Genomic DNA, 25,653 nt, shown 5'->3' with positions numbered 1-25,653 from the left:
TACCAGCCTAAGACCACAAAAATACTGTACATGTGACAACAACGCGAAATAATTAAGGAAAATCGTGTTTATATCGACATGGTTTGCAACATATTATTCGATATTCGTCTCTCGTTGGTAACACGCCTAACAAAAATGAATAGTTATGGAGAAACACAAGAACAGAATGTGTGCGGAAAATTTAAAAATGAAAGGAGGAAAGAGATTTTCATTGAAATTTAATTGTTAAACATAAACCTGGTACATAGAATTAAAAAACATAGATTTTGTTACCACCAAACAACAGAAGCAGGTTTGTAAATAAATTACTGCATACTATAATTCCATGAATGTACTGTAATTGCAAGAAACTGAAAAAGTCTGAATTTGTGTTATGGAAACAGATACTTATGAAAACTGGAAATAACATAACCTACAGTTCTACAATCCAACATATGTAGACTACACTACCACTAATAACTATAGGTAGGTAAGTGGGAAGTGTTATATCCAGTAATACTGTAAAAGAAATTATGGTGGACAGCACATTTATTATTCTCAGGCTTCAATTGTCTATTAAGATCAAAGTTTATTATGCCGTGATGTGTCATGGCCACCATGGATCGAACTCCAGACCTTACTCCAGACTCACCATGTCGTGACTAACCGGAATTCCTCATTCTCTAAGGGAAAATCCGCATACACCCTGCTACAGGTACTGAATCTTTTACAACCCACTGCATTTGACGTCGAGTTGTATTTCATATACCGCATCTACAAGTGTTGTTTAATTTCACTTCTTTACCACAAAGAATTACTATTCTATCACTATATCTGATTATTAGGTTTTTCATATAAAGTACAATAATTACTATATTGCTATCATCACCTTCAGAAATGATTATTATTAGTGATGAGAAATATATTATTCAAATCTACATTTGTATCGAAGCTGCATATTATCTTAATGAAACTTAGTATTTACATGTTTCAGGTTTAATTAAGATAATTGATTTATGGTTGTTCGTGCATAGCCTATGCTACTATATGTGCATATTTCGACATTATGAGTTTATTTCATGCATATATTTTTATTTATTTTTTTTTATCAGAAACTGTTTTATAGTTTTCTGGACTTTGGTAAAATATTTAATTTAGCTGATAGGGAGTTTTCTCGACAATATTTATTCAGAACTCCTTGATTAGACTTGGGGAATATGTACGAATAACTAAAATTGAGTTGAAAGCAATAATTTTCACTTTATCTTCTATGTTGGCACTTACGACTATAAGTGTGTATTTTTGGATATACTTCAAGGTACGGTGTAGTTGGCAGGGGGCGACTCTAGTTTGTATGTTTGTTTTGATTTTCCTTGTATAGAGGCCGTTGTGATATGCTAATTAGTTGGTCTCCCATTTTGCCTTGTGCAAAATAAAAAAAACTTTTACGCTCAATTTTAGTAGTTTGTACGTTTTTCGCAAATCAAATCAAAGAGTTCTCAATAAATTTTGTCGAGAAAACGAGTCGTCAACTGAAGTAATGAATGATGAAAACAAGAAAATTAGCAAAGTACTTCAAGGATACAATAGTAATGTGGACGTTAATCCTATTGTCTTACCAGTTTATAAGCTCTGTCTTCTCACTCCATGTTTATTTTTACAGACTGGAGAACAGAGTGCTGCATTGGAGTTAAATCGCTCGCTTGAACTCGGTCGAGTGTCGCACCCTCGAGTGTGATACGATCGGTCGTGATACGCTCGTAATAAATAGAAGCACAGTACAAGGTCATCTCACCGACATGTCTTATCTTGTGTGGAAGATGACAGATAAGATACACATATGTTTTGCTCACACGGTAAAAATAAGGCTTTATTTTCTGCGTTTATGACAAACGTTTAATGGAACAGTCAATGGAACGTACCAAAACAGGAACATGAAGTTATAAATAAAATAGTATGAAAAACTTCGATATACAGTTATTATTGCTAATTAATAATTATTCACTATTTGATTTACCACATATATAATATGATAGATCCATACATAGTGTTCCGCCTATATACTGCGACAATGTAGAAACGTTTTACAAAATATTATTGATATAGCAGTACATTAATAACAATATTAGTACAGAGATAACGTCACAGAAAATATAATAAAACGAATAATCATGCTGCACAACTGTTACAAACGTAAAGATTGATAGGCCTACACTAATTATTAGAGATTATTATTATTATTATTATTATTATTATTATTACTAGAAAACTTGATATAGTTCTTGCATTATCGTGATTGTGTTTATAATAATTACATTTACATCCAATAACATCTATCAGATTTGGCAAAAACAAAATCACTCCTGTGGGGGGGGGGGGAACATTTACCTACAACATTTATATTATATTTTAAAGAAAGTTTTGTAGTTGTACTATGGAGAGGTTAGTTAAACACTGCAAAGTTTTGAAATGATAAACATCTATGATGTTACTACACAGTTCATCACTGTAACAAGAACGAATGTCTAACGCTCGGCTTATACCGTTCGAGGATTTATCGCTCGTGACAATTTTACCCATCATGCATGTGCGCTATCTATCGGATTATGCTATGAACTACTTGGCGCTCGAGCGAAAACGTCCGATGCAGACCTCTGCTGGAGAAATAAGACGGGTATTGAAAACATAGAAAAAATTATTGTGTCACAAAGTTTCAAACAGTCATGAAAGAAAATGAATTGTCTGTATCAAATTCATTTTAATTAGGAATAGCCAATAAGGCAAAAACTAAGAAATTAAGTGACTGTGTTTTGTATACGCCCAATAATTGTAAGATTTTCCATTACATGACTAGTGTTCTGTTATTTCGGCATTTTTAAGTACGTATTTTATGGTTTTTAGTGTATTTAATTCTCAACACTATCATTCGTAGTTTTGCAATTCTTTTCAGGATAGTACCAATTAAAAAAGGACCACGACCTACTTGCTTCCCAATCCTATAACCATTCATTAAAAATTTAGTACACTGCTCCGTCGATATAGGTGAAAACTAACGCTTATCTACTTAGATAAAACACGCGGAGCAAGTCCCCTGCAATCGGCAAGCATCATGTTTAGGTAAAGCAGGAAAGTAAAGGAATATTGTGGACAGCAAAAAAAAAATCTATCATATGGGAATGGGTATTTAAGTGTTGTTAATTAATTACAGACATTAATATACAACGTTAATACAAATTTATTTTATTTCCTAGAATATATCTATCCATTCATTCATAGTATTCTGCCCAAGAGCAGGTCTTTCACTGCAAACCCAGCTTTCTCCAATCTTTCTATTTTCAGCCTTCCTCTTAATTTCCACATATGATCCAAATCTTAATGTCGTATTTCAACTGATATCTTCTTCTGCCCCGAAGTTTTCTTCCGTTCACCATTCCTTCCAGTGCATCCTTCAGTAAGCAATTTCTTCTCAGCCCATTTCTCTTCCTGATCAGTTTTAGCATAATTTTAAGATAAATAAATAAATAAATAAATAAATAAATAAATAAATAAATAAATAAATAAATAAATAAATAAATAAATAAATAAATAAATAAATAAATAAATAAATAAATAAATAAATAAATAAATAAATAAATAAATAAATAAATGCATTAATTAAATGCATATTATCTTAAACTCTCCAGCCATATCCTTAATATTTGCGCCGTTTTCAAGGCGTTCAATAATATTTACTTTACCGATGTGCGGAGGCGTGGACTACGTTGTACTGTTTTGCTGCTTTCTTTGGACTCAAGTGCATTCTACTAAATCGGTGGAGCAGTGTATACTGTAGTTCGAGCTGACTAATTGGCCATTATCAAGATTGCGATTTACACTGATCTGATAGGTGGAGATGCAAATGAAGAATTACCCAGGATTGCTCGATTGCATTCGCGGATTTTTGCGGAAAAGACTAGCAGTGGCGTGCAGTACATGGAAGGCAAAGAAGCAGAGCGCCTGTTCTGGTTGAGGCGGATTCGTTATTTTATTAATATTCTACAGAGAAGAAATTACTGGAAACCATTCACAGCAATGAGAACTTCTGTGCCCAGATCATCGATGATTTTGCTGCTAAACAGAGGAAAATTGCTTTGGCCTTCGAATGTATTTAGGTGAGTTGGCTGCTATTAGTTTTGTACTATACATATACAAATTTGTATTATTGCTGCCCTGATATAAAATTGCACCGCACGCCACTGAAGACTAGACAGGTGCATTCAAGTGCATGGTCAGCATTTTGAATGCCTGCTGTTAAATTCTTTAGCATGTTCATACTGTACTATACCATGTTTATCCATAAACTTTCCTGTTGTTCAAACAAAAAAGTTTCTTTTGTGTATGTTTAAATCACATTTCTGTGGTGTTGAAGCCAAAATTACTAATTTTACTGTCTCATGATTGATAAATTAATAAAATTGTCATTTTGTTGGAATTAGTACTTAGTATTCAGCGGGCCCCAACTAGCACAAAAGGGCATTATCTCTTAAAATTTGCGAATTCATGTTTACAGGAACTTTTTTGCTTTTCTCTGTTTTTACTTCTCACTCCTAAATTTTTTACCATCATTTGAAACACCCTGTATAGGAAAGTTCTCACCGCAGTTTTAGGATAATACGCCATTTATACAGAAAAGTACGCACTGCAATTTTATACAATTATGGATAATAAGCCTATGGCATTGTCGATTATACCACACATGACGTACGCCACTGTAAGAATTTTGCGCTTGGGTACGTGTCATTGTTTATACAGGAAAGTGCTAACCTGAAGTTTTGTACAAAACAGATAAAACGCTATCTAAGATGTCACATCATCAGTGAGCAAGATGACTGAGTGGGAGATACCGGGCTCAAATCCCGAGGCCTGTCAGTAGATTCCTCGGTATAAAAATCACAAGGAATGTGGTTATTTCAAATGGTATATGTCGGATTATACAGATAATGTTTCGCTAGATAGCAATTTATTTACTGACTGTAAATAGTTCTCAAACAGCTCGATAGATGGCAGCAATCCACTGTAAGAATAGGCATATTGTTGACAAGTTGCATAACGATCTGGCAGTTACGGCGACTATAAATAAATGTATTTTTTATTTTAGTGGGTTATTTTACGACTCTTTATCAACATCTTAGGTTATTTAGCGTACGAATGAGATGAAGGTGATAATGCCGGTGAAATGAGTCCGGGGTCCAGCACCGAAAGTATTCCATACCCAGCATTTGCTCATATTGGGTTGGGGGAAAACCCCGGAAAAAACCTCAACCAGGTAACTTGACCCAACCGGGAATCGAACCCGAGCCACCTGATTTCGCGGCCAGACGCGCTAACAGTTACTCCACAGGTGTGGACAAATAAATGTATTAAAATAAAATATGTCACATATGATGAAAGATGCACGTAGATGCAAGAAAGTGCGACACTGCAGTTTTATTTTAAAATGGATAAAACGAAACCAGATATCACACGTGTGATGAAATCATTATAAGAATGTAGTGCGTTTGTATAGGAAAATGCGCAAATTGCTGTTTGTTGTAAATGAAGGTTAAACGCCACTGCAGATGTCACACGTGAGGTGATCCACGCCACTGCAGGCATTTAAAGCGTGGGATGGACGCCACTGCAGTGTGATGTAAACACGACAGGCACGCCACTGTCGCTGCCGGTGTTAATATGGCAGCATCTGTACAAACATTTACTCGCCTGTGTCTCATAGGTGCGAGAGTGCGACAGTCAACCACGGCGGGACACGAGAGATGGAGGAGCCCACAACGGCTGACCAGGCAGGTGAGGAGATTTGACAAGGTATTGCGTGCGTTTCGATGCGGATCCCTCGTGGGGAGTCAAGGTTCGAGACTGCGGACTGCCGGGTCATGATATTGCGGCAGAAAGAGAGGTTTTTTGTGAGTGCGCAGGTGTCATATTGTTGTCGTTGCTATTGGTTACAAGGTTGTGACAAGATCTTGTTAATGTGCCAATGTCTAATTTTATTATGTGGATTCGATTCAAGATTCTGAGTATTTCATTGTAAGGTTAGATATCCTTTCTTGTAGCAAAGATAGGTTAAAATTTCTATAATATTTGACATGATTAATTGACGGCTGGCAGTGAGTGACTTATTACAGTGTCTATTATTTCGATTCTATATTTAATTACGAAATTAGATAACAAATAAGTATTCATTATTTTCTTTTCATTGCCATAGTTTTCTTCCGGGTTTGGGTTACATTAATTTTGTTAATATTCATTCATCATACGAAGTGCATGTGGATTCGTTGTCATGGAGATTTAAGTGCTGTATCAGGTTTAAAACTATTTCCTTTTAGCAGAGAGATTTTAATATTTTTTTAATTTTTTACGTTATTAACCGACGTCTGAATGACTGTATTACGTAATTTTTCTTTCGATTTCGTATTTTGTTATTAAATTATAAGAAATAACTGCACAAATTACTGTTATTAATTTGTTTTGAATTATCATACAAGAGGACTATAATCTATTTTAGACATCTTTTTGCCATAGCTTTCTTCGTACAATCGCGTTTCAGAAATTAAGAAATGAATATTAGGTACGTATTAATAACACATGGATTTATTCCATGAAGATTTAAGTGTTGTTTGTTAATGTCATACATTATTTCATTTTCCTCTTTGATATTTCTAAAATATTTGTTAAGAGACGTCTGAGTGACTATAGTGCGTGTTTTTTTTTAATTCGATGCTATGAGTTAATTATAATATTTGCCTTATAAAATTAGGCTGTAACAGATGAATGAAGAATTACTGTTATTCATCGGTTTTGTATTGCCACAGTTTTCTCGTACGATAACATTTCAACAAATTAATGTTTTTTTAGTTGGTTATTTAACGACGCTGTATCAACTAGGAGGTTATGTAGCGTCGATGAGATTGGTGATAGCGAGATGGTACTTGGCGAGATGAGGCAGAGGATTCGCCATAGATTACCTGGCATTCACTTTACTGTTGGGGAAAACCTCGGAAAAAAACCCAATCAGGTAATCAGCCCAAGCGGGGATCGAACCCGCGTCCGAGAGCAACTTCAGACCGGCAGGCAATCACCTTATCCGACTGGCCGGTGGCTAAATTAATGTAGTAGCGATATCGATAAGATGACATATAGCTTGGCGCTCGTATATTCAGTTTTTCTTAGTCCCAAATTTCCTTCCAAGGACGCATTTTCGAGTAGGTAGTTTTTAAATGTTTCTTCTCTCATTTCCCCATTGACATTGCCTTATAACATGTAGGTTCGTTTCTATGTATTTCAAGGTTAAAAAACATTTCCTCCTTGCAGGAAGGAAATGCTCATAATTTTAGATTTTTTGATATTTTTAACTGACGACGTCAGAGCATATTATATATATTTTTAAGGAGTTAGGTACAGCTTGCAGCATTAAATTTTTGGAAATATTCAACTTTTTTTCTACATTATTGTATCTTGTACACAAATGAAAATTGGTATGTGTAAAACACTGTCCTTCTGCTATATGAAAAAATATTTATATATATATATATTTTTTTTTTTCAAAATTCAAAATGTGCAGTTCACTGTGCAGTGATGAAGCTTTTCCCTCATAACTCATAAAATTTTTAACTTTTCCACGTTCTCTCTCTTTATTTTATTGCTGAAACTCATGTTTACAATATCATGTTCATTCAACTACATTCCTTAATAATGTTTTTTTTATTTTGTGTTAGAAGAAAATACTGATATTTGACCATTTTGTAAAATTAATTTGTTTTTTATCAGACAATCTATCAAAGATAGAGAAGTGATCTTGCATCATATTGTAGATATGACATGCATTAATACACACAAGAAATTTCATCATAGAATGTTGGATAGTTTTGAGTTATGTGGAAAACGCTTCATTACTGCACAGTGAACTGAATTTTGAAAAAAGAATGTAAATAATTTTTTTTAAATCGTAAAAATATTTTTTTTTCATACAGCAGAAGAATAGTGTTATACACATATTAATTTTCATTATTGTACGAGATACAGTAATGGAGGAAAAAATGTTGAATATTTCCAATATTTTACTGCTGTAAGCTGTGCCTATACCCTTAATTCGATGCTAGGCTGTATGTTCTTATAAAATTACGACATGTAGATGGATAAATATTATTAATTTATTCTTAGTTATCATGGGTTTCTTTCGCGTTCATAATTCAACAAAATAAACTGCTATTGATAAAATGTAGGCTACGGATTCGTTTCTGTGTATTATGTTTTTAGGTCGAACATTCCTTTCTTGTAGCAAAGACATGTCCATGTTTTTAGAATTTTTGCTGTTATTAACCGACTTTTGAATGACTATTACGTATTCTTCATTTCGATATTACATTTTCTTATGAAATCATGACAAATAAATGCATAACCATTATTATTCTTTTGACTTCAATTGCCGCAGCTTTCTTCTGCGTTCGGGTTTCAATAAACAGGACATCATTATCGATATAACACGTGGACTCGTTTCCATGGGGATTTAAGGGTCGTATTTTCAAAGTTAAACATTCTTCTCTTGTAGCAAAGAAATTCTTATTACTTTTTAGATACTTTGATGTTATTAATCGACGTCTCAGTCACTTTATTACGCATTCTTTGTTTCGATGCTATATTTTCACGTGAAATGATAAAAAGTGAGCCTTGGTTGTGAATCGCCGTCAATTTGTTTTGAGATTGTTAAGTTTTCTCTCGTTTTCAGATATAAATAAAATAATGTCATTATTATCAATATTTATTCATCATACGAAGTTACTAACCATATTTTTTTCTGCCTAGCTAGATTCAAGTATTTCGGCGAAATCAAGATTTATTCTAGGGCTACGCGTTGCCCGCTATGGTAAATACTGTTCTGGAATACACTACCTGTTGTGGCTATTTTGGTGACGAAAATTGTGGCACTGTCCTATTTCTAGACACAAAGGAGTTTTATTTTTAATGGAGATTAGAATATTCTTTTTAGTAAGTTTTCCCTCTACTGTTCATTTACTAAGTTGGTAGATTTCGAAACAGACAGTGGCCTATTTTAATGTTTAATGTTCTATCCAAGAACAGATCCTCGTATCTCCCAGCTGTGAGCCACATCGGGACGCTATAACGACGGCCTATACTATATCATCCTTGTTATAGTTCGTGTCAAGTGATGAATTAGTCGTAATAAATTTATGAATGATGTTGCTGCCGTACATAACGGCAATATTTTATGGCATTTTACAACATTTCCCTTATTTATCGTGAGATTGAGGTATAAATCCGTTATAGTGACTTTTTGAAAACAACTAAAACGTAATGATAGACGTTACTTTTTTATAATTTTAATTTTGTTGTATTTAATATTTAACTAATCATCTTGAATGAATTTAGTTCTGTATAAAAATTATACCAGTGTTCCAATAATGAGTAGTGTATTTTAATTTATTTTCTCTGACGAACTGTAATTGAATTCAAAGTTTTTTTTATGGGAGGAACATTTGATATGAGGGTTACACGTGTGATTATTTTTGTGACCTTGCCATACGAAGAGTAGCTTTTATGATCCAATAAAGCACAACATACATTCAGTTCGTGATGGGTTCCTACTACATTTCACTTGTACTTGTAACTTAGATCAGGTACCATATCCGTTATAATCTGTAGGAGGGAAAAGACAAGAAAAACAGCTGATATATATCTCCATTTTGGGAAAATTGGGATTTCTTTGTTTGGTTAGTTACTCTCAATTTGTACGGATGACAGTTCTAACTGATTTTACTTATCCTGTCATGGCTGAGAAACAATAAAACTGTTCCAACGACAAACGAAAACAAGAAATGACTGTTAAACTCGAGAAGATTGCTAAGCTTGCGGCAGGTTATCCAATAGGAGCAACTAGGGATGGAGGTAAATTTATTTTCTAAAATCCATTGTACTGACTACTCACACTAGAGAGCTGTAGAATAGGGCTTACGACCGGTTTTCATTCGACCGGTCAAGGTAGATCATCGGACCGAATGTTCGAATTTCAACCGGTTGTCCCTGATGTTTTGCATGCTAGATAGAACACTCACATTTTCTGAGTCCACAAACGAGTATCAACTGAAGAAAATTTACCACATATAATTAAAAATATGCATTTTCCTAATATAAACCTATAATTTATTGCACAATTACACTTATTTTCATAACATGTACATGGACAAATGGGCACCGGTAACAACAAAGGAAATAAGTGTAATGCATAGTATGAAATCTGATGTGTAAAGAAATGCAAGAATAGAATAAATTACAATTACTTACTAGATAGAAGAGAAAATAAGTGCATACATTTTATTGTAACGTTTACATTTAAAACTAAAAATGGATGCCACTAAAACACGAGTTGTTAACGCCTTTTAATTACTCTAAGTAGATGCATTATTTCATCAACAAATAATTTTAAAGAAGCTATGTTTTGCTCTTGACAATACCAACTGTAATTCCTGAATGATTTTTTTAAATAGGTTATTTTACGACGCTGTATCAACATCTTAGGTTATTTAGTGTCTGAATGAGATGAAGGTGATAATGCCGGTGAAATGTTTCCGAGGTCCAGCACCGAAAGTTATTCAACATTTGCTCATATTGGGTTGAGGGAAAACCCCGGAAAAACCTCAACCAGGTAATTTGCCTCGACCGGGCCATCTGGTTTCGCGGCCAGACGCGCTAACCGTTACTCCACAGGTGTGGACTCCTGAATGAATGAATGAATGAATGAATGAATCTGTCAATGAATCAATCAATGAATACATGGATGAATGAATCAATGAGTGGATGGATAGATGAATGGATGGATGAGAGAAGAAGAATTATCAATTAAATAGTAGGCCTATACGATGATAATCGCGTCCTTGCAGGGGCTTTTGGAACCCATGCATGGCTCAATGTAGTCTGTCATTGCCGTCCACCCACAAAGAGTGAGAAACAACTCGAATATTCGTTAAACCGAACCTGAGATACTCCAAGAGACGGGAGAGCTTTGCATACTGACTACAGCGCCAGGCGTTTAATAGCAATATAATATATAATTTCTATTTTTCGTAACCGTTAATGCACGACTCTCACTCACACACTACTTGGTTGTTCATACGTAGATACGACCCTGAACATGCAATATGGTAATTCAAAAACGTGAGAGGAATTAAATCCAAATACATTACTATGGTATATTAATATATATCGAATTCATAAAATAAAACCATCTGCCCTTCAATTAGGGTGACCACAAGGATCCAGAAAACAAATACAATATTTATAACATGACATAACATGACATGACATGACATGACATAATATAATATATGATGATTCAGCAGAAGTGTGCAAAAATTAAACAGGGTGTAGGAGATGCTTTACAGAACATTTTGAGAGAGGTTTGGGGTCTGCGAAGTCAGCTCAAGGAGATCGCTATCATTTACCGTTTTTAATATTACCTATATTTATTATTTATATTATAGGCATTTAAAATTATTAATTACATTTATTTACATTACTATTTAGACCTACATTTATTTACATTTTAAAATGTATTTTCATATAATTTACAAATTTGAGCTAACAACTTACCATTTTGTACCTCAGAAGAGGTACTCGAAATGACGGCCACCAACATTTAGTAAGTAAGTTACATTCATTACTTTATTTAAATTGAGCATTTACATTAAAATTTACATTTATTATTTATATTTACTCGCGTACATCTATTATGCACATGTAAGCAATCCATCATGTTTTGTTTGTTCACCTGTCGTCCACAAGGTAGTTGTCTATCGTACTGTCACATTACAAAACATGGCATGAGTCAACAACGGACTCTTTCATACCATTCGAAGAGTTGTTAATCAAAGTAGGTACAGTACCTTGTTAACTCATATTTGTAAATGACATGAAAATAATTTAAAAATGTAATCAGTGTAAATAAAAATTGTAAATAAATGTAAGTGACAAGTGTAAGTAAATGTAAATAATAAATGTAGATAATGTAGAAAAGAGTAAGCGATAGTGATATACATGTTTAAGCTCGTAATTATTCTTGATTTGACTTCGCAGACCCAAAGTTCGCTATCTAAAAATGCTCTGTGGAGCAGTGGTTCCCAAACGTTTTGAAGGCACGACCCACTTTCGGGCGAGATATTCCTTTGAGATCTCCCATTATAGTGCTGGTACTTAACCACATTCGAAAAAAGCACACCCCTGTAAAATAAAAAAATAACAACATTGGCTGGAGCAAGTTACCTGGTTGGCGGTTTTTCCGGGGTTTCCCTTAATCAATTGAAGCAGAATTGCTGGGTAACTTTCGGCATTGGACCTCAGACTCATTTCGACATCAATTCACATATAATAATAATAATAATAATAATAATAATAATAATAATAATAATAATAATAATATAATAATAACAATAATAACAATAATAATATCATCATCATAATCATCATCCATATTGTAGCCAGGGTTAAATTCACAGTGAAGCGTGCTGTACTTGTACAAGAGCGCGACCGTTTCCGTTACAAGTAGTCTATCATTCATAGAATAGGAGTGGTAAGCACAATGAGTTGTGCTGCGGTTTAAGCCTTCGGACCTCTCCACCGTAAAAGAGAGAGATAAAAACAACGATAATTTTACTCAAAACCAGTCGTTACCGGTACCTGAAAGACGATAAATCGGATCATGCAAACCTATTTTACAATTCTCTTTGCCTTCTTAGACTAGCCTACCTTGCTGATATATTTTTCTAATATATAAACACTTGCATGGCCAAGATGATAACACAATAACAGTGATAGATAAAATCGACGGATTTATAAGGAAACTTAATTTCTGGTCGATATGAAGCATCGTGATGCACTTGGGGAGCTACGATAGGTAGCGAAAATCCGGTTCAGCAAACCAGCTATAACGGCTGTTGGGATCATCGTGCTAACCACACGATACCTCCATTCTGGTTGGATGATCGTCCACCTCTGCTTCGGCATATGAACGTGAGGCCAGCAGCCGGTGGTCGGACTTGGCCCTTCAGGGCTGTAGCGCCATGGATTTACTTTTTTACTTTTTTATGAAGTGACAAAAAGAAATTTCATTCATTACAGTGCATTAAAAACTCGTGGAAAATTTAGGTAGGCCTATGTATCGTATGATACGATGAATACTGAGTTTGCTTTTGTGGACATGCAATTAATTTTGCACAATTTTAAACAACAGCTTTTTTAGTATTTCCTGAAAAAACGCAAAACAATTATGATACTGGATACTGAATCCGTTTATATATATTGAGGAGATACTCATTAGAATATATTGAGTAGTTTAATATCAAAGACGGACATCTGTCGTGACCATAGTTTTGATCTAGAGGCATTTTTTGTTTCACAGTGTTCTTTGTAATATTTTTAAACAATTTATTTTTATAAATGTAGTGTTAGAGTTTGTATATAGTTTCACCATAATTGAAAAAAGCATGAAAAAATATATAAGAATCCACATTATCTAAATTTCATCTGAAGGTCAGATTTTCGCCTTTGATATTAAGCTACTCATTATGAGAAAATCATCAGCTCAGAGCAGCCTGTGGCTAGCGTCTCTTACCCGCGGAGAACACACTGCACGATGGTGTATTCGTAGCTGCTAGCAGGTATGCTCTCTACTTCTTCCTGCTGCACGACGGGGCACACGGGACGGCTCCGCTTACTCTTTACCCATTTCAGCGAGTGCTGACGACCACTGGAATATATCATCATAACTATCACTACCATCATCATGTACCATCACAGGAGCCATCGCCATGATCACCACAATTGTCACCGTCACTGTCATTAAAAATAGGTCAATTTGCTAATTCAATAGATAATGTAGTTTTATCCCCGAAACTGGGTGACATGTTCTACGGACCGGTGTATCCTTGATATAGCGCAGATTTTTTTTGGCGTAATTCGGAAATTCCTAAATGATATTTTTCCACAGAAATGGATCGGAATGGGCGGATAGATCCGATGACTATCACGATCTCCGGATTTCATTCCTCTGGACTTTTAGGATGTACAGCATCCATTAATGACATTAACCATTTAAAAGAGATGATCAGAGAAGCTATTACTTCTGTTCTCAGTCGTATGCGGCAGGAATTGAAGTACTGTTTGAATGTCTGCCAGGCTACGGAAGGAACCCACATAGCTATTTTCCTGCTCTGCCCAAACCCTTCCTATCAATTATTACGTCCGTCTCAATACCCACGGCTCGCTCCAATATTCCTCCAATAAATCCTTCATAGTTTCGAAATATCCGGCGACTCCGAATCTGTAATGCTTTTAATCCTGTCTTCTCTTTTCGATTATATCATCAACTCGTCAACACCTTTATAACTCGTCACGTTGGCAGCATTGCTCTGTTCTTCAGAATGTTTACACACAATCGACAGCTTGTTTTCAATTACAAGAGCCTTGTGACGTCATGACTCATCCTCGTGAAACAAAGACACGCTCTGATGCAAAATATAGATTGAGATTGAAATATACGTTCTCATGATGCAGCAAAAGATGGACCATTTCTCTTATTGCGTTACAAGACAAATGTTTGGCAGAATTTTGTGGCGTTACAAGTACGCACATTTTATGTTGAGAAATATTGTTTTTTTTAATATTTTAATTTGGGTTTATTAATTTATCTTTATCACTTTGCTATGTATTTATTATTTCTTGTAACATTCATTCATTCATTCATTCATAGGCTTTGGATTTGTTTAGCTTTAGGAGGGCTGGACGCTATACGAGTTCGTATATTTAGGCAACCTTTGGCTGATTGATCAATTGATCACGGAACGGGGCGAGGAGGAGTTGGCTGGTGTTTGCCGTTAGGATGGCAAGACGCTGTCATCTGTTGTTCGATGACAAAGCAGGTGAAGGCCGTCGGAAGAAGCGCCGTGAAATCTAAGCTGCAATTTGAGGTCCCTGTCCTTTCAATTTGCGACTTATTGAGTGACCTCGTATGTTTAATAGACTATTAATATTATCTGAACTAGGGCATACATAATTTATAATAAAGTTGGGAAAATATATGGGGAAGGGCATATAGGTCCGTGGCCCATTTCTTATAGGGCTCATCCCGACATTTGTCTTACGCCTGAGGAAAACCACGGAATACCTTAGGCAGGATGAGTTGTCTCATATAAGAGACTAGCCAATTTGGCTATTATGTAGGAGGTCATGAGCCTTGTTGATTTGTCTCAATTTCGAGACCAGCCATTTGGCTATATGATGGCTCAATTGCGAAGAGGGGGGAGAGATGTAATTGTTAATTAGGGAGATTCATGGGGATATGAGTGCAGGTCCGTGGCCCATTTCTTTTAGGGCTCATCCCGACATTTGTCTTAGCGCCTTAGGAAAACCACGGAAAAACCTTAGGCAGGATGAGTTGTCTCAATATCAGAGACTAGCCAGTTGGCTCTTAGGTTGAATGACTCTATGAATCGATGGATATATACTAGCCAATTGGCTCTATTAGATTTCCATCGATCAACAAAAGTAGATAATGTTATGGAGGGATTTTGTTTAGCCCAGTTAAGACAAGGTCATTTTAAAGCGGTTGCACTATCCAAGGAGTCTCATGGAGTTGAGTCGTAGCTACCAAAACCTGGGAGTAACGCCAGCCTCCCTGTCCTCCTGTCTCAATAGTATAGCTAATGGACCTGTCTGGTGTCTACGCCGTAACCTAGGATCATACTGGCCGAGGCCAGATATGAGCGGGTTGGGGTTAGCACGAGCTTCCGCATACAGGTTCCTAGCCAGTCGAGCAATGAACTCGTCTATGGTTGGCAACTCTAGTTCATCATGGAACTTTCTTCTCGAGGCGACTCGGGGGAGATGGGTAATGAGTCGAATCACCTGGTTTTGGACAACTTGGAGTTTACGGAGATGGGACACTGCCGCAAACCCCCATGCGGGTGCGGCATAGGTAATGACAGAGCGAATGAGGGCCTTATACAGCAACCTTTGGCCCATTGTGCGTCCTATGTATGCGATGATTGTCCAAATCCGACAGGTGGCCTGGGTAACATTCATGAATCCGACGCTGACAGTTGGGCCATCCTGCCTAAGGTGGGCCATCTTGCCTAAGCCTCTAAAGGTCCCATTCGCACACGAGTAGCCTTCTAATCCCCAGAGGCTCGGAATCACAAGCCCTTTCTCTATCAGCATCGGGAACTCTTACTACCCTCAAGACTTCTCTCCAGCCTATTTTTACTATTGTAGATGATAGATGAAATGAGAGGAAGGTTGAGAATGTTGGTGGAATGATATAAGGAAACGAGAGTACCCCAAGAAAAACCCTCTGCAACTTCTGCTTTATCCAGAACAAATTCTACCACGACCTAGCCGGAAATTGAACCCGGGCCACCTGGATCACATATAAACCTACTAATTCATTGACTCAGAACTCATTGGTACACATTCATATGCCTAAATCCATGTATCTAGTATTTGAACTAATGAAAATTTAGTACGAGGCAACTTTTCGTTCACATATCAAGATTTTTAATAATAATAATAATAATAATAATAATAATAATAATAATAATAATAATAATAGTAATAATAATAATAATAATAATAACAACAACACAACAGAATTCTATGGACAGAGTACAAGTCGAATTGCTACGGGATTGTGTATGTTACTATATTAGCTCATAAATAAAGTTAATGTTTGCAATTTTCCAACAATTTACAAAAATTAATGTATAAATTAGTGGGAATGGGGCTGCTGTCGGGGAGTGTGTCTTCTGTGACGTCATGTAATCGAAACCAGTGAGTGAAGTGGGAAGTTTTTTGCTAGAAAATATGTCGAAACGAACGAGAGCTTGGCGTGAAAGAAAGCGTGCAAATGAACCGCCGAAAACTGAGCCAAAAACGAAAAAGAGTAGACTGGAACGAGTGCGAGAATGCAGGGCAAGGAAAAAGGCATTTTCTAACCTCTGTTCTGCAGTTCAGTTACAAAGTGTCAGTGATTTAGTAAATGTTTTGATAAAGCCAACAATGAACGAACAATCAATGAATGCAAAGTCTGTTTCAGCTGATGTCAGTAATTTATAATTAAATTGAAGTTCACCATATAAATACTTTAAACCACATAAACGTGCTAATCAAATATTTGGAACGATTGCACAGTAGAGTTTCCATAATATCGTATTTTAGATAACACAAACCAAATGTTTCAGTTTTCAATTTTGAAGAGTATTCGAGTGTAGACTTTCACGGTCGGCGTCAATAGGAAAAAAGTTTTTCGGGCTATCAGGCCGTGGTCCGTTGGTTGAGTGACCAAACGTTTCGTTCACTGCTGCAGTGAACATCTTCAGTGGTGTAGAGTACTGGTGCGGCCGGTTCAACGGCACGAGCAGCAGAACCAGCCGCACCAGTAGGCGTACTCCACACCACTGAAGATGTTCACCGCAGCAGTGAACGAAACGTTTGGTCACACACACGGCCTGATAGCCCGAAAAACTTTTCTCCTACCGAATAGTATTGTGTATGAAAGTGTTGAATTGAACTATAACTTTATCATCTTTCATTGCACGAACATTTAAAAATATTTATTTATTTTTTATGTATTTATTTAACCTGGTAGAGATAAGGCCATCAGGCTTTCTCTTCCCTTCTACTACACATTTACAGCTTAAGAATGTTTTACTTCGCTTAGAAGCGTTACAATTCTATTATTATTATTATTATTATTATTATTATTATTATTATTATTATTATTATTATTATTACTATTATTGCTGTTGATAATGATGATGCTGATGATGATTATGACGATGTTGTTTACCATCCCCATTAATAAGTTAATAAGTAATAATTGTGGCACCAGAAATTTTATTATACTATGATTTTGTGTTTACAGTGCTATGATAACTCATACGTACCTTAGTAGCTTACCTAATAACTAGTAGATACTTCACAAATCATTTCCAATTAAAAGAACAATCCCCGGTTGGGAATGAATACTGGTATGCAGAACTTGGAAAAAAAAAACAGCTAGGTGTGAAGTTCTCGGCTTGCCATCCTTCAGTTCGAACAATGAATAATGTCCAAGAATTCCTCTGTTCTTCAGATCCATCTTTCGTTCATTTACCTTCTTTTTGTTTCTTAATTTTCTCTCTTTCCACAGTTCTTTATTTCCTAGTTTCTTATTTTGCTTCTTCTTGTTGCCTCTTTATTTAATAGAACAATTAGTTTGTTCATGTTCTCTTTATTTTCTTTGTTCTATTCCCTAATTTTCTTCCTTTCTTCTCTTTTTTCTTTCTGTCTTCCTTTTCCTTATCCCAATCGTTTACCTTTTATACTTCTTTCATTTTTGTATCTTTTTTGTTTCCTTCTTTCTTTTAGTTTTCTTTCTTTCTTTTCCTGCTTACTGTGTCTTTTTTCCTCTCACATTTATTTTCTTTTCTTTATGCTTCTTTAGATGTTTCTCTTTTTTAAGTTATTTTCTATCCGTTATTCCCCTTTCCCCTTTTCTTTTCATGTTTCGTTCTGTTTTCATGTCTGCCCACGTTTCACTTTATCTTTTCTCTCAGTTATTGCACCCACGTTTGACATACACCTTACGACACGGAATTCTGAATAATTCAGGCTTGGTTGTAGGTCTGTTAAAAATACTCGAAATGTTAGCGCATCTCGTGCGGTAAATGACGTCAGGCCCGACAATAAAAATAAAAGACCCACGCCTTGATTCATTGTTACGTCATCATCGTTTTCGTGACGACAAGTCCATAGATTCTTGAAGACGGTTGGTCATTTACAACGGTTTTATGTGCTCTAAGAGTCCATTTAAAAGTCATGGCTACCAATTGCCGTTGATAGATTTTAACGATTTGTACTCTTTTTCCAGAATCCTCAGGCCCCACGCGTCATGTCTTCGACTTCATCGTGCCTACAGCCAAAAACACGGTTTTCACGACCATGCTGAATTCACCACTAATAAAATATAAAATATTTATTGGAAATTGGTTCATCTGTCACGAAGATTAGCCACTAATAAAGAACGAGTCAAACCTAAGGGACCGACACACTTGTCGTCCTTTGGCACTACAGTCTAGCAAGGAGAATGCCAGCTCTCGCGGATAACGCTCTTTCCGTCTCACGATACTACAGTCTGGCAAGTGATCTTTCGCATAACTAGTGAATTATTTATTTAAGGAACTGGAGAGAATGTTACCTGAATTCCAGAGCAGTTACTTAAAAATTATGTTCTGTACACAAGGTGCACCAAAGTATGAAGTTCTGGAACACTCGCAGGACCTCATCACGTATTAGTCATGTACAGCATTTTTATTCTTATATAAAAATAAAACATATTTCTGGACACTTATTAGATAATTTAATAACTAGACATCGGATTTTTAGGCACTAAAAATTGCAGTTTTAGGCGCCTAAAATAAGCTCAAAATTTGTAAAATTAGGTTCTATTTTAATGAAAATAGGCATTTTAGGCACATCAAGGTATCATACTTATTTCTTTCACTGAAATTTTTAGTTATACACTAAAATACGCACAAAAAAGTATGTTTAAACATTGAAAAAGAATACTATATTATATTTATAAACAGAGCTGCACAAATTTAATATATTGAAACTAATGAAATAATTATTATTGATATCAAGATTACTCATTTTAAGTTATTGAAATTCAGTTCCATGCTCAGACTTTATTATAATTATCTGCACAGTACACCACCAGAATTTTTTCTAAATTCTCCACAGTTAACCTTTGCCTTTTGTCACTGAGAATCATTTTGAAAGCAGAAAAACTTCTTTCAACCGAAACTGATGTGAGAGGCGCAAATTTTAAATTAGGTACAATAGAAACATCAATACTTACTGGAACATTTACACTTTCCCCCGATATCACTCTTGATACTTTTTCCAACAATGAAAATCCTACATTCTTATTTAATACGTTGTCCCACTTATTTTTAACTTTTTTCCCAGTTTCGCCCAAAGCAGAATGTATGTTCACTTGAGCTTCCTTTACTATTGCTATTTGGCTACAAAGAGATTGTTTTTCACGTTCTAATTGTTCAATGCTTGCAGGTATGAAAGAAAAGTTTGATGTTATGTAGGCAATATCGTTTTTCACTCGTGAGTCATTCAGACAATCTTTCACTGCTTTCACACACGCTACACTATCAGTTTCAGGTAATTTGACCACTTCTTTAAAATACTTAGAATAATACACCACTGACTGAATCCAGGTTCCCCATCGTGTAACAACCGGCTGAGGTGGGAGTGGGATATCTGGAAAATTCTCTCTGAATATTGAAATCCTGGATGGGGCTTTACAAAAACATTTTTTTGTGTTAGAAATAAACGAATTGACAAGAGGAAATTCATTCCGGATTGTTTCAGAAACCCTGTGAAGGCCATGTGCTAGACAGGTTACATGCGTGAGGTTAGGATAAAATGTTTTAAGAAGTGGAGCTGCAGCAACCATGTATGAGGCAGCATCAGTACAAAACAACAGAACTTTAGAATCGTCTATATTACCTGAGAATGAAGACTGTAGGCCTTTATTTACAAAATAAGCAATGGCTTGGCTATTCACTTTCGAAAGTTCCTTAACACATACGAGGTGTGGAATCGAAGGTCCATCAGGACTAAGTTTTCCTACTACCATATTTGCTATATAGCTATTCATAGGATCTGAGGTTTCATCCACAGAGACCCATATGTAAGAATCACCTATATCCTCCCGAATGGAAGCTAAAGTTTCATTGTATATTCTGTCTAAGTATTTTTTCTTATGGTCGACTCAGATGGGATATTTTGTTTGCAGTATTTTTGTAAAAACTGTCTTAAAACCGGATTTTCAATTGCATTCCAGGGAATGTTAGCAGCAACAAACGCTCTGGTTAAATCAGCATAGAAATTGCTGCTGAGATTGGATGAAGTAGGCTGTGTTAGTAAAGTTTGTTGCAGTTGATTTTTCTGCTGAGCTTTAGCCTTATGAGCCGCTCCTTGCACATGATGCTTTAGGTGGCACTTCTTTTCTTGCGAAATCTAAAAATGTAAAGTAAACTGAATTAAAATAAAATCCTAATTGTTGTATTGCCGTATTTCTATCACAAAGTTAGTGGGTTCGAACAATCAAAATTTTAATGACCTGCAAATACTTTAACTATCGGAATTTAAAAGGTTAAAGTGTAGTGGTCTTAAAAAGAATTATACCTCAGGATAGCTCAGTCAATGTATAAATATTATAGGCCTACTCATTAAAATTAATAGAATTTATATATTTCAACTATTGTTACATACCTGTTTGCTACAAATCTTGCAGAATATTATTTTTCCATCATAAGTGAATTCTGAATATTCTGTTAGCCATTGCCGGATCAATGTAGATTTTGCACTTATATTTTTCGGCATTATCGCGTTAAACTTCACAGGAAAACGTCCTACCGCTCAAAACTTCTCAACACAAATAAGGTGAGGGAAAGAGCAACTGTTAACGAGCATTCAAATGAACCGTTGTTATTGAGATTCAATTGGACAAAAAATACAAAGTTCCACTTATTGTTGCATTTCCTGGTAGTGTTAACATTAGGAGGGCCATTCTTTTAAATATTTTGTAACGGTTTACCCTACTAATTCGCAGTTTTACGACTTTTCATAAATATTTCAAAAACACTCTTTCTCCAAAAATTGTGATTTTATGACACTCTGAAGGGCAGTACAGCTAATCGGTTTCAGACCGAAAACAGTCATTTTTATAGTATAGTATATCTCTGAATCGGTAGCAGCACATGTTGTGATTGTTGCCTGCTTCAAAACTAAGGTTGGTTCTTTGTCGGCATGTATGCCTCCAAACATGTTAAATTCGGTGAAATCTATTGCGAGTGTCGTGAGATTCAAAACATTTTGTTTCCTTTATCAATGGTTTCATGGCCGGTGTGAAGCAAACTTTCCACTTTTTAAATGCCTTAAATTTCGCAGTGAATGCATGTATAAATTATAAAAAGTAAGAGTAAAATGCGAAACTTTGCAGTGAGTTAGGCATTTTTAGGCGAATATTAACAAATTAGGCTCTAATAACCGTTTTAGGGCATTTTAGGGCACTATAAAACTCTTTGAATACCTTTCAATTTCCATGAAACACAAATATTAATAATTATTTTTACTTTTCTCCTAAAGAAACAAAATAGGCATTTGCCCTAGAATCCGATGTCTGTTAATAACACAATGTTTCGATAATAATTATTGTATAATCTTTGGCAAGCGCCGCTGACGCTTGTGTAAACACAACTCGTACCACTTCTTCGATAGATAGGATTCAACGAGGAAAACGTGTTGATGTACTGTGTATCTAACCATGTTTAAAATACGCATTTCTCAAATATTCCTAGTTCAGACAGTTAAATAAGTGCTAGCTGTACAGCAACTCATGTGTTCTGGACCGATATTAAACCTAAGTTGCCAGCATCATTACCGAGCTGCGAGATTGCAGTGTGGCAATTAGCGTGTTGAGTTTTTGCGGTGTTATATGAAGTGACCCAGAACTTCATTCAACATGTGTATAGCACGTAATGCAGTGTATTTTGAGCAACTGCTCCGACGTTCAGGCAAGATTTTCTTCATTTCCGTAAACAAATAATTCATTGCGAAAAGTCACTTGCCAGACTTTAGTGCCGTGAGACAGCAAGAACGTTATCTGCGAGAGCTGGCGATCTGATTGCCACACTGTAGTGTCGAGGAGTGCCAACGCCAGTCCCTTAGGTATGACTCGCCCTATATAACAGACTTCTTTGTACATACCTTCTGCTTTAAGCGTAATAATAAACCCGTCAATTAAGTAATTACAAGGCATTAAACCCATTGCAGCATGGTGGTTCTTCAGAAGAACCATAGTTTTTTTTCTTTCTCTACAATTGTATCAAAATTCCTACTGTAACATAGTGGTCGATAAGAGTGACCATAATTTTTTTGAATTTGTGTGCACAGTTAAAATTAAAAAGAAAATTAATCGAAGCTTTGATATGATTCATGATGTGACAAACATAAAATATCACATTTTGTTTTCATTTTTTGGCTTACTGTGCTGCAAAGGGTTAAGTACGAGGGAGACCCAGGAAATAACGACCGTTTTGTTGCAATAATTAAAAAAATATATAATCTATTTATTTGAAAAAAAAAACAAAGTCTGTTACATAACTGAAGCTTCCTTTACTTCTCTACATAATCACCACCTACATTTAAACATTTGTCGTATCTGTTCACTAGCTTTAGAATTCCCGTGTTATACTCCTCTGCCGCCAGTTCATTAAGCCAGGTGTTCACTGTCTTCTTCAACTCTTCATCACTTCCAAAACGCGTACCACCCAGAAAGTCTTTCAGCTTAGTGAAAAGGTGAAAATCGCTAGGAGCAAGGTCTGGACTATAGGGCGGTTGATCAAAGATTTCCCAACCGAATTGATCCAGCAATTCTCGAGTTGAAGCAGCAGTGTGCGGGCGGGCGTTGTCGTGAAGAAGCACAACTCCTCTCGAAAGCATTCCTCGCCTCTTGTTTTGGATGGCTCGCCGTAGTTTTCGTAAAGTCTCACAATAACGATTTGCATTGATCGTAATGCCTTTTGGCATGAAATCCAGCAAAAGAACACCTTTGCGATCCCAAAAGACAGTAGCCATGACTTTTTGTGTTGAGAGAGTCTGTTTGAATTTTCTCGGTTTCTTGGGTGATGAGGGAGATGCCACTGACGTGATTGGCGCTTGGTCTCTGGGATGTTGTGAGACACCCAGGTCTCATCACCAGTCACAATTTGATCAAGAAAGGCGTCTCCATCTGTGTGATATCGCATCAAGAATGTCAATGCTGAGGCCATTCTCTTTGTTTTGTGTTGGTCACTCAGTTGCCGTGGAACCCATCGTGCACAGATTTTGTGGAAGCCAAGATGTTGCGACACAATTTCACCAAGCAAAGAACGAGAAATGTCAGGAAAGGCAATATGCAATTCGTCGAGTGATGTGCGCCTGTCTTGCAAGATTCTGTCGTTCACTTTAGTCTTCAGGTCTTCTGTGATGAGTGATGGACGTCCGGGTCGAGTTTCATCGTGGACATTTGTTCGCCCATTGTTGAACATTTCGCACCATTTTCTCACATTTCTTTCATTCATTACAGTATCACCATACACTTCTTTCAATTGCCGGTAAATTTCTGCAGGTTTCAAATGTCGGGCATTCAAAAATCGAATCACACTCCTCACCTCACAGTCGGCGGGATTATCAATCACGTCGTTCATTTTGAAGTAACACATAATGCACAATGGCGACTTGTTGCAACCAGTTCTCACACATTATGAGAACACATGTTAAGGAAGCCAGTTGACCTTCAAACAAGGAAGGGGAGTCAGCTGCGCGGCGGGTATGCGCGAACGGTCGTTATTTCCTGGATCCCCCTCGTACATTATATAACTCACATATAATAGGCTAACCATGGGGTTGAGTTTTAGGTCCTTAAATATAAATAATCTTAGTTCATCAGAATATGAGCAGTGTTGATTAAATTCTGATATGTTTATTTAAAGATATGTTGGTGTGAGGTTTTGGGATCTACAGATTTGAAAGCCTTCGATTTTTAAATTTTACCGATCCCCAAAACAGTAAAGTGACCATAATATTCCAAAACTAACGTTCTGCAATACACTAGTTAAATATTTTCATTTCGCAAACTTAAATTCATTTTGTACATCACCTCAGGCCAATGATGTTAAAATTGTATCAGCAGATGGTAAACCTAAGTTGATCATTTTGAAAAAAAAACAGTTTCTGTTGGAGATGCATTCTAAATAGGCCTAATCTCCGAAATCTTTAACCTTGGAGGTGAAGTACACACTTATAAGTGTTAGGAATATTTTTCTGTCAGTTTTTTTATTATCTCACAAGTTTTGCGGGCCAGCGTGATATTTACAAAACTTTTCTGACTTACACTACTAAAATTGGCGACCACCGACAGTGACGGAATAGAGAGACTTACGAAATTCTATCTTAATTTCTCATAGATTTTTGGAGTGAGTAATACGACGTCACAGATTGGATCCTAGTAAACTTCTCACTGTTCAGTAAGATTTCATAAGCCAACTTCATATAGGCCTACCTTTCTTCGGACCCTATACCTACTTTTTTTGGGTTCAATAATGCCTTGAGATGCATCTTTCATCACAGAAGCTCTATCTAAAAATACTAAAGGGTCGTCTACCATCAGCGCCGACGCCAGTATTTTCAATTATGGGAAGTTCGGATGGATATAAACTATTCAGGGCTGAAAATGCTCAGTGATGTTGCGGTAAATCTTACATTTATATTTCTATGACACCACAAGTAACATCAGAATTTACAGAAAAACCTTTCATATCAAAGTGTTACAACTCTTCTCTCTTTGTAAGTCGAGTTTAAACTTTTCACTTCGAAATAAAATTGAATTAAGAAATATCGAAAACTCAGCAGTCCTTCTTGTAAGCCTTCTTCCAGCTTTTCGGAAACTGCTAAATATAACAATAATTAAAGTAATGAATAAATAGAGTTGAATTATTATTCTCAGATGACCAAAAAGTTATAGCCGACGAT

General features: G+C 36.0%; 1 protein-coding gene across 1 annotated transcript in view; it reads left to right on the top strand.

The window, feature by feature from the left end:
• Positions 1–5,690: 5,690 nt before the first annotated feature.
• The window catches only part of LOC138696378 (GRAM domain-containing protein 2B-like), a 787,676-nt gene continuing 767,713 nt past the window's right edge, over positions 5,691–25,653 (top strand). The window contains exon 1 of the mRNA XM_069821266.1: positions 5,691–5,802. Coding sequence (XP_069677367.1) covers positions 5,772–5,802 — 31 coding nt within the window. The 5' untranslated portion in view covers positions 5,691–5,771. The remainder of the gene's footprint in view (positions 5,803–25,653) is intronic.

This window comes from Periplaneta americana, chromosome 3, assembly GCF_040183065.1.
Source record: "Periplaneta americana isolate PAMFEO1 chromosome 3, P.americana_PAMFEO1_priV1, whole genome shotgun sequence".
NCBI lineage: Eukaryota > Metazoa > Arthropoda > Insecta > Blattodea > Blattidae > Periplaneta > Periplaneta americana.
Note: the sequence above shows the minus strand (reverse complement) of the source record. Positions and strands in the feature narration are given on the sequence as shown.